This window comes from Lolium rigidum, chromosome 3, assembly GCF_022539505.1.
Source record: "Lolium rigidum isolate FL_2022 chromosome 3, APGP_CSIRO_Lrig_0.1, whole genome shotgun sequence".
In the NCBI taxonomy this organism is placed as follows: Eukaryota; Viridiplantae; Streptophyta; class Magnoliopsida; order Poales; family Poaceae; genus Lolium; species Lolium rigidum.
The window spans coordinates 395,578,598-395,589,616 of record NC_061510.1 but is presented as its reverse complement, the minus strand read 5'-3'; the positions used below and the strand labels follow the sequence as shown (position 1 = coordinate 395,589,616).

Genomic DNA, 11,019 nt, shown 5'->3' with positions numbered 1-11,019 from the left:
ACAAAACTTGACAAAATTAGTAATCTTGAAATGTGTACTATTCACTATGAAATTTGTCAGAATTTATCATTTTTGTGTATCTTAGAATATATATAAAGTAGTTTGTATTGAGATTTTACACCACTATAGTATACACAATTAGCTATCTCCAGAATTTTGATTCAGATTTTTTAAAATTTGAAAATATCATTTTTTAGTGTTTAAATAAATAAAGGGCTATGTATAGCTCGGCCTCCGTTTGAAATTTTCCATCTTGTGGGTACCTACGTAATAGCACCTCTTGTCTCCATTTTTGGTGATAAACACTACCAATTAATTGGACACTAGTCAATCCGCCTTATTGGTTGCGAAATATATATCCTAGATGTTATCACTTATCAACGAGGCTGGAAGCACAGTCAACCTGACCACTACGATATAATTCATGCAAGCAATCAAGAACAAGCAAAATGTATGATATGTAATCTAATATTGCGAATCTAAGTACTGATTCTTTCAAAGAGACGATAAGTTGGGGTTCCAGTAACGGTTCATAGGCCGTAGAACCGGAAATAGAATGGAGGATGTAATGGGACGCGTAACCGCAGGTGGCCGCACTCTAGTTCTTATCTGAACCAACTTCAACAATTGACTTGTGGCATGCGTGACAGTTTAGATATAAAAAAAAGATCAAATCCTGTATTTTTTCTCTCTCCTACACATCTGTCATCAATTGGTGTAGTTGGTCCACATGAGTGAATTTGTGAACCAGATCTCATATAATTATTTCTTGTAGACACCTATTTACCTATACCAACATCATTTTTCGTACCCATATAAAAAAACATTATTTTTCGTACCAGTCAGCCACAGAAACGTAGCTCGGATAAATACAAATGAGATTTCATACAGTAGTTTAGCTCAAGTGATACACAATCAATTCAATGTTGTACCACACTATCTGAATTAACGGATTTAGTATTGCGCAATCGACCGAGATTCTGTCCGGGTCGCTGTGGACCAAACTAGCTAGCCAACATTTTTTTCGTTAAAAAAACCACATCGGTAAAATACAAAAGCTTCTGTACTTGTCGTTGATCCTATATATAGTAGCCGTTGTAACGAACCTCGTGGAGTTATTCGCCGGCCAGCCGGTGTACTCCATGCATGCGACCACTGTGAGGATGTTACTCTCACGGGCTTAGTTAATTGACACACTTATTTGCGCTCCAAGGATTCAGGGAGCAGGGACAGAGACGGCCATGGCAGTGTTCTGACCCCATGATTAAGAGAAGACACTGCCAATTGTGGTTGCTAAATTCACATCATGATGAACAATTCTGGTTGTGGCGTTGCTCAGTTTGTGTCATGTTCCTCAATTATATTTAGTTAACAAGCTGGAGTACATCCAAGTACACATCGTCACTTTAGTTTAGTCGAGATAGGATCTGTGCACATGAGCACATCTCATCATTCCATTCCCACGTGGCACACTGGAATTCGCTGGACCATCTTAGTTAGTTAACCAACCATTTGTGGTGTAGCATTACCTTAAACACTTGCGCAAGAGCCAAGAGGCCCCAGAATCAAATCTAAAGTATCATTTCCGCAAAGCCAAATCAACCAATATAAGGTAGCCACACTTAAAAATTGTGAACTTATGGAGCTAGCTACTACTTCCTATCATAAATATAAGACATTTGAGATATTTCAAAGTGAGCTAGATGCACATCACAATAAGTGAATCTACACCTTAAAATTAGACTAGATACATACTAAATAGATAAATCTACAAAATCTAAAATATCTTACTCCCTCCAATTACGTATTTCGAGAAAGAAGTTTGACTACAAATTTGGTCAACAAAATATAAGATATATAGCAGACAAATTATACCATTGAATTCATATTCAAAATAAATTTCCAATAGTATAATTTTTATGATATATATCTTCTATTTTATTAACCAAATTAGTAGTCAAAGTTTTTTCTCGAAATACGTAATTGCCCTGTAAACGGGTATGGAGGGAGTAGATTAGTAAACAAAGAGAGTATTCAACCATCATCGAAAAATGTGAGGGACATGACGAAATAGTTTTGATAATTTTCAATCGACTGATACTCCTAGTTAAGAACTTATGGAACTAGCTACTCTGCATATAAGTAATTAAGTCAGAGCTCACTCAAGTTCTTAACATTTAGATTCACCTCGTGATTGGTCCTAGTCGGTGAGTAGTAAGTGGGTTTTCCAGTTATAAATCGGTGCACCTGAGAAAAATGGTTCACAAATTATAGAAAATAAAGTTCTAATTACAAGTAGGTTGCAATTAAAAAATGTTTATATCTTAGATTTTTCAGTTACAACTAAATTGCGGCCCAGGAAAATATATTCAAATAGTAAGAAATGTTCACAAAATGGGGAAATGTTGTCACTTTATTTAACGGTTCTGCTTGTTCTTAGGTAGAACTAACTTACTTCTTAATCGACTTCTACACCATCGTGATTCTGTCATTTTTCAGTTGTAAGTTGGATGCAACTGAAATTTTCAAATTGCGAGTGAGATGGAAATTTTAAAAAAGTTAAACTATTTGATTTCTTCATCATTTATACTAGTCGGGAGTTGCAACGTGAGTTACAAATGCAATGCATCTGCTGGCCCGCCCGGCTGTTCAGATGAGCATCAGAGCACGCGTCACACTCCCTCGCCATCGCCTGCCAGTGTGCCACAGCTTCCTCGCCAGTACAGGTAACCTGCAAGTCAACGTCGCCGCCATTAATCCACGATTAACCTAATCACCCAACAATTGCAATTAGTTATTGATCTGATCGCCGATCAATCAAACCGTTACTCACTCAGCTCACCGCTAGGCAGAGCAGAGCACCCTTCCGTTCCGTTCCGTTCCGTTATATATACGCGCGGGCGTGCGCGCCTCCGCTCGCCACTGGACACGCACGCACCAGCACCAGCCGAGCGTGAGCGTGTGACATTCTCGGCGACAGAAATGGTGTCCTCCGCGTCCGGCAGCGGCGGCGGCGGCGGCGATGGATGCACGGCAGCGGCGGTGCGGGAGGTGGCGACGCTGCGGTTCGCGCGGCAGGTGGTGCTGGGGCGGTGGTTCATGGTGTTCGCCTGCCTGCTCATCCTCTCCGCGTCCGGCGCCACCTACATCTTCGGCATCTACTCCAAGGTGCTCAAGTCCACGCTGGGGTACGACCAGCAGACCCTCAACACACTCTCCTTCTTCAAGGACCTCGGCGCCAACGTCGGCGTCCTCTCCGGGCTCCTCAACGAGGTCACCCCGCCCTGGGTCGTGCTCGCCACGGGCGCCGCCATGAACCTGGCGGGCTACCTCATGATCTACCTCGCCATCGACGGCCGCACCGCGCGCCCGCCCGTCTGGCTCATGTGCATCTACATCTGCATCGGCGCCAACTCCCAGTCCTTCGCCAACACCGGAGCGCTCGTCACCTGCGTCAAGAACTTCCCGGAGAGCCGGGGCGTCGTGCTGGGGTTGCTCAAAGGCTTCGTCGGCCTCAGCGGCGCCATCTTCACCCAGCTGTACATTGCCATCTACGGCGACGACGCCAAGTCGCTCGTGCTGCTCGTCGCCTGGCTCCCCGCCGCCGTGTCCATCCTCTTCGTCCACACTGTCCGCCTCATGCCGCGCCGCCGCGGCGAGAGCCAGAGCGCCACCAGCAGTGACCCCTTCTACTGCTTCCTTTACATCTCCATGGGGCTCGCCACGTATCTCCTCGTCATGATCGTGGTGCAGAATCAGATGGACCTCTCGCACGCCGCCCTCGTCGTCTCGGCCGCCGCGCTCCTCCTCATACTATTCCTCCCACTCGCCGTCGTCGTCAAGCAGGAGTACAGGATCAAGAGGGAGCTCGAGGAGGCTCTTCTCGTGCCCCCAACCGTCACCATCGACAACAAGGCGGCGTCACCGTCCTCCGACCTTCAAATGGCAGAGCAGCCGGCGAAAGCAGAGGAGTCGTCCAAGCTGTCCGCAGCACAGACGCCGGCATCGTCATCATCGTCGTGCTGGAAGAACATGTTCAACCCGCCGGCGCAGGGTGAGGACTACACGATCCTGCAGGCGCTGGTGAGCGTGGACATGCTGGTCCTCTTCCTCGCCACCATCTGCGGTGTCGGCGGCACGCTGACGGCGATCGACAACATGGGCCAGATCGGGCAGTCCCTCGGCTACCCACCCAAGAGCATCAAGACCTTCATCTCCCTCATCAGCATCTGGAACTACGCCGGCCGGGTCACCGCCGGGTTCGCGTCCGAGGCGGTCCTGGCACGGTACAAGTTCCCGCGCCCGCTGGCGCTCACGCTCGTGCTCCTCCTCGCCTGCGCGGGGCACCTCCTCATCGCTCTGGGCGTGCCGGGCTCGCTCTACGCGGCGTCGGTCATCATCGGGTTCTGCTTCGGGGCGCAGTGGCCGCTGCTCTACGCCATCATCTCCGAGGTGTTCGGCCTCAAGTACTACTCCACGCTCTACAACTTCGGCTCCGTCGCCAGCCCCATCGGCGCCTACGTGCTCAACGTGCGCGTCGCGGGATACCTCTACGACGTCGAGGCGGCCAAGCAGCACGGCGGCACCCTCGACGGCGCCGGCGACAAGACGTGCATCGGCGCGCAGTGCTTCAGGCTCTCCTTCCTCATCATCACCGCCGCCACCGTGGCCGGCGCGCTCGTCTCGCTCGTGCTCGCGTGGAGGACCAGGAAGTTTTACCGGAGCGACATCTACGCCAGGTTCAGGGCCGACGGCGAACCGGCGGCGCTGCCGGAGCAGCAGCAGCGGCCGAAGGATTCGGCCGAGTCAATTAGCCCGGTCAACGGGACCAAGGAGTAGTCAATGTGATACAGTAGTGTGTATCGATGCCAACGGACACACGGGTTATCTAGTCTTTTATTTTGTTGTACTCAAGCGCTCATCTTTTTGCTGTTGTATGTATGGGAGTAGCTGTTAGTAGCATGTTACAAGGAAAACGACTGAATTAAGTAGCAGTTGATGACAGGTCCGTTCATAGCACAGGGTACAACCACACTTGCAGTGATGGTAATGGCACTTCCACCTGGAAAATCTTCGGTGCTTTTTTTTTCAATTACAAAAAAAAAAAGGCCGTACTGGGGAAGAAACACAGCAACTGACTCGAACTCGAGCGGGCTGAAAGCTATCACTGCCACCAGACTGTGCCTTGGTTCACTTTTTTTTTCTTTGCAATTATTATAATAGGTTTATATGAACCTATGAACCAAAATACCACCTCCCGCGGTTTGAGTTGCTTATCATAACTTCTGCACAATGAAAAATCTTCGTTAGTTGGCTTGTTACGAGGGACATGCTTGTGCCTCTCAACGCTAGTTTTCCAGGGCTGTCTCGTAGATAAAATTTTCATATACTGGTCACACTGTAGGGCAGTATGAGGTGTGGTGTTGAGGACATCTTTACTAGTTCGACATATTTCGGACGCCAATAATGACCACGTGGGTTAACTTGCGTCGGGACCGTGGACGTAAAATTAGGATTCAAGCCACGACTTATTGTTTGCGTTTGGGGTGCTCCAGCAGCCCAACGCATTTTGCCCGTGTTCCACCAAAATAATGCACTATTTGAAACAAATTAGCCATATTAATTGTAAAAATAGAGGTTCTAATCATAGAGATCAAATCATAAAAATAATTACAAATTTCAGTGGAGCAATCTGGAACATCAAAATAATAATCCACTTCTGCTTGAAGGGCCCTGCCGCGCGACATCGCCACGTCGACGCTTTCTACTTGTCACCTCTTCAGACGAGTCGGTCGCCTTCGACGAGCACGTCCCCCTCTGATGAGTCATCTTTCTAGTCTTCCTCCTTGTCCACCCCCTCGTCGTTGGTGTACGCCCTCTGCGCCTCCGCCTTCGCTCGGGACCTCGCCTTCTTCTTCGCTGCCGCAGCCTTCGCTGCCGCCTCCTTCGCCTCTAACCGTGCCCACCTAGTATCTTCATCATCTTCCTCCTCCTCCTTGCTTGACGTGCGGGACCATCTAGAAATACATGGTCACGAGTTGCGTTTGTGTAGACCTATTCGCGATGCAAATTTGGATCATGTTTGGGTTTCCGCGAAATAGCCTGGTCATTTTACAAGCCGCTAGACTGGGGCGCAGATCATTTTCGGACACCACAGACGCGCTGCCGGGGACTCCAGATGGAGCAAATTCTGCGCTCTGGCCCATGTGTCTGTGAAGATTCCGCGCTTTGGCCCGCGCAAATTTCCCGAGACAGCTAGAAAATTGTTGCTCCCCATACAAAAAATAGGTCTAATCCAGACCAATTTTCATCCGAATTGTGCTTGGGGGGCGTCCTCTTATTAATCGGCGCCAAGTGCTCCGTGTTCAGTTAGAGGGATAATGCAAAAGCCATCCCTCAACCATGGAGGGTCTATATATGGAGCTTTTCGGAGAGGGAGAGCCGATCCGCCTCGTTCGGGCGATTTGCACAAAAATAACCCAAAAGTGGAAGAAATGCACAGACTAACCCTCCGGCGAAACTATTTCACTCATCTAACCCTTTTGTGTGGCGTCCCTCTCATGGGCGCCACACATGCCAGTGTGGCGCCCCTCCTGCCGGCGCCACAAACCCAGCCGACGTGGCGCCATCGACGCTGAGCTGGTGCGCCCATCCGACGTGGCAGCATGTGTGGCGCCCCTCCCATCAGCGCCACACATGCCCTTACAATTGCCCAAAACATCTAGGGTTCCTACATATCTAGGGTTCCTACACATACACATTCCTACACATACACATTCCTACACATAGCCATTTCAAATCTAGTTTCCATGTCTAGGGTTCATGTACAAATCTAGCAAGATCTATGAAATTAGTGGATGAATTTGAGGGATTCGAAGGGGATTACCTTGAGGAATGGATGGGGAAGAGATTGGCCGGTCGGATCCGACGAATTTGTGGCCGATTTGTTGGGGGAGAGAGAGGAGGGAGGAGGAGGAACCGCCGGCCGCCTTGGGGGAGAGAGGGAGGGAGGAGAAGAAACAGAGAAGAAGAAGAGGGTCGGGCTGGGGGCGGGCGCGGGCGCCACACTTAAGTGGATGTGTGGCGCCCGTGGCATCGGCGCCACACATGCTAGTGTGGCGCCCATGAGATGAGCGCCCATGAGAGGGGCGCCAGACAAAAGGGTTAGATGAGTGAAATAGTTTCGCCGGAGGATCAGTCTGTGCTTTTCTTCCACTTTTTGTGCAAATCGCCCCTCGTTCGCTACCTGCAATACAAATCAGGGAGAACGTCTGGCTTGGCAGGCACACATATCTCTCCGCCGCTCCTGCCTGAACCCAGTAATGGGCCGTGCAGTCAAATCGCCGCGCGATCAGAAACATCAACAGGGTCGGCAGCTACACAAGCTATATATAGCTACCCGTGTCATCAAGACCGAAGAGGAGGAACCGTGTTTCTTTTTGAGAGTAGGAGGAACCGTGTTTTTTTTGAGAGAGTAGGAGGAACCGTGTTGACCGTCGAAGCAATAATCTTCGCCAGAGCCAGTCGATCACACCATCGACCAAGTACGCACGGCACGGTTGATCATTTTTCCCGGACACCCTGATCACATCCATAGACCCATGACGTACTGCTGACGACGATACTGCAGGTAGGGGCTTCGTCGCCGCTTCAGATAAATGAAATATTCAGGTCACAAACCATTTGTTTCTCACGCTGTAAAAATCTGAATTTAAAGCACGGTGCTGAGTCACGTACGAACGAAGCTAGAAAGTCATCCCATCTTCCTACGATACAGATCAATGGAGACTACGTCAAGATCGAAGGCAGGCCAGGCCCACAAGAAAGGTGGTTTCGCTGGAGATGGGCTGCTTAATCGCATCTCCATTTAACTTTACTTCAAAAATGATGCACGCACTAAAACGAACCAACTACCTAGTTTCAAAAATAAAAACCCCAACCTACAACCTGTAATTTTTTTTTGCAGGGTAAAGGAATTGTATTAATCATATTGTGATCAAGTAAATCTGTAACTTCGACGACATTACATGCCGTTATTATCATGCATGCCTTGTTTGGTGCAAGTGTCTTTTCTAGGCTTTTGATCGGTTTTGGGATGGAAAATCCATGCCCGGTTAAAACGCGCCAAAACGTTTTAGGTTTTCGGGTGTGGATGGTAATGCTCAAGAATTTGTGGGAATTCTAGTCTCGTGAACAAATATTCTCATTTTCTTATGTTGATGCTACCCTTTTGTTGTGCTTGAAGTTGTGGATTCATGTCATTTGTTGATTAAGAGAGGCCATGCCTGAAGATATTTTCTGTTAGAACTAAGCTGAAACAAGAATAGATAATTTATTGTTTAGCAAGTCTTTAGATTCAGGTTATATCAACTATGAAGTTCAGTGACATGTGTGTTTGGTAGACCGAGTTTACAAATGTGTACATCGTTATTTTGGAAATTTTCTAAACCAGATAGTTCAAGTGAAAATTCTTAAATCTTCAATATAAGTCTTGATTTTATTTGCAATATAAGACTTGTTCAAACTTTCAAAAAATATTGTATTTTTATCCATGTGTGCATAACTAGTGTTGGATACACTTGGATACACTTTTGGCAAAACCTCTAGTCCAAACAAAAAGGTGTTTTGGGTGCAAGAAAATTTATTACAAGTGGCTAAAATGGGATAAATGTTTTGGGTGATTGGGTGTTTTCACCATAACCCCTTAAAAGACGCCCACCAAAACAGTAGAAAAAAATCTATCTTCTATTTTATTCTATACTAAAAGCATAATACGGAGGTTTAAAATAGAGATACCACGTTAATTCACATCATCATAAATATTTTAAACTGTCAGATCTCTAATTTATGGTTAGGATTGGTTTTTATTCACCCAAATTATTACGTGACAAAGAAAACAATAGAAACGTGACTCCCTACACTTGGAGACTCCTTGGGTTATTTATTGTTAGGATTGTTTTTTATTCACCCAAATTGTCACCGGAGATATTGCAAATTGCAAAAGAGAAAAAAAACACGTACGCTAGATGCAACCATTCGGGATTGATTGTGAAAATAGAAACGCGTGGGAGTCGCTACACCAAGAGATCCATGCATGCACCTAGCCAGAGTATTGCTAAGAAAAAAGCATACACCAACGGCACAATATGCAAATGGTTCCACCGTAAAGATATAGCGATCACTCTAATCGAAAAATTTGATTACTATATATTTGCATCGATACAAATATGTCAATATAATTATTTACCGAAAGCATCAATGTTGTGTCAACAAAAACATGTTTCAAATATTAATTATAACGGGGAACTGAAATTGTTGTACCTACATAATTGTAATTAAGCAATAACGATGTGATCTACGCTGATTACAACATTATATAAATATAAAAAAGAAAATCATCGGACCATCGATTACACACACTTTTTAAAAAATAATATATTATAACGTTAGACTTTTACAACTTTGTTGAAAAGAGTTATTAGATCTTTGATCGGTTAAACCTATTTATGCCTATCACGTGCATTTTTTAACGCCATCATCCACTTATGCCCTAGCCTTAGCACATTGTAGTGTGACTTCCACCATGAGAAAATCAGCGGGACAACTATCCATCATTATTCATCCCGCTGCCATGGGCAAAACATACTGCCAGCGCTAGAAAATCATCAAAGAAAATCAACCAGGCAACAGTCCATAAGTATTGCTCCGGCCATCGTGGGAAATTAGCCAAACAAAGAATACACATGCATCGACCTTGGACTCGGCGGCGGAAGTTCACTGGTTTCCATCGAGGATGCTAATATCACAAGGCATTATTCCCATTGACTCGACAACCAATGAAATTGAAAGGCGATAGTTTGATTAAGCTATTGGCGGACGAATCACTAATCACAATAGTGAGGAGGCAAAGAAAGATACTTTGATATGGTTATGGTGAAGAAAAATTCACCCTTCGTGCAAAGTTGATGTCTCCACAAATTACAAGATTATAAAGATCTAAAGTTCGGTGCATCTAGGAATTATAAATTATGGCAATAAACTAAGGTCATTTGAAGAGCTGAAGTTTGTACGTACATGGTATATAAGTTCTTCGGAAATACTTTTATACTTGCACACTGATACGTCTCCGACGTATCGATAATTTGTTATGTTCCATGCCACATTATTGATGTTATCTACATGTTTTATGCACACTTTATGTCATATTCGTGCATTTTCTGGAACTAACCTATTAACAAGATGCCGAAGTGCCGTTCTGTCGTTTTCTGCTGTTTTTGGTTTCGTAAATCCTAGTAAGGAAATATTCTCGGAATTGGACGAAATCAAAGCCCGGGGGCCTATTTTTCCACGAAGCTTCCGTAAGTCCGAAGGAGAGACGAAGAGGGGCCACGAGGGGGCCACACCCTAGGGCGGCGCGGCCCCCCTTGGCCGCGCGGCCCCGTGGTGTGGGGCCCCCGTGCCGCCTCTTGACCTACCCTTCCGCCTACAAATAGCCTCCGTGACGAAACCCCCGCACCGAGAGCCACGATACGGAAAACCTTCCGAGACGCCGCCGCCGCCGATCCCATCTCGGGGATCCAGAGATCGCCTCCGGCACCCTGCCGGAGAGGGGAATCATCTCCCGGAGGACTCTACACCGCCATGGTCGCCTCCGGAGTGATGAGTGAGTAGTTCACCCCCGGACTATGGGTCCATAGCAGTAGCTAGATGGTTGTCTTCTCCTCATTGTGCTTCATTATTGGATCTTGTGAGCTGCCTAACATGATCAAGATCATCTATCCGTAATTCTATATGTTGTGTTTGTCGGGATCCGATGGATAGAGAATACTATGTCATGTTAATTATCAAGTTATTATACATGTGTTGTTTATGATCTTGCATGCTCTCCGTTTCTAGTAGAGGCTCGGCCAAGTTTTTACTTTTAACTCCAAGAGGGAGTACTTATGCTCGATAGTGGGTTCATGCTCGCATTGACACCTGGGGGAGTGACGAAACCCCTAAGGTTGTGTTGTGTTGTTG

At 46.4% G+C, this 11,019-nt stretch overlaps 1 protein-coding gene across 1 annotated transcript; it reads left to right on the top strand.

The window, feature by feature from the left end:
* Positions 1 to 3,026: 3,026 nt before the first annotated feature.
* Positions 3,027 to 5,014, top strand: LOC124700845. Its single transcript, XM_047232909.1, has one exon. The coding sequence runs from the start codon at positions 3,100 to 3,102 to the stop codon at positions 4,837 to 4,839; it is 1,740 nt and encodes a 579-aa protein (XP_047088865.1). The 5' UTR covers positions 3,027 to 3,099; the 3' UTR covers positions 4,840 to 5,014.
* Positions 5,015 to 11,019: the final 6,005 nt, after the last annotated feature.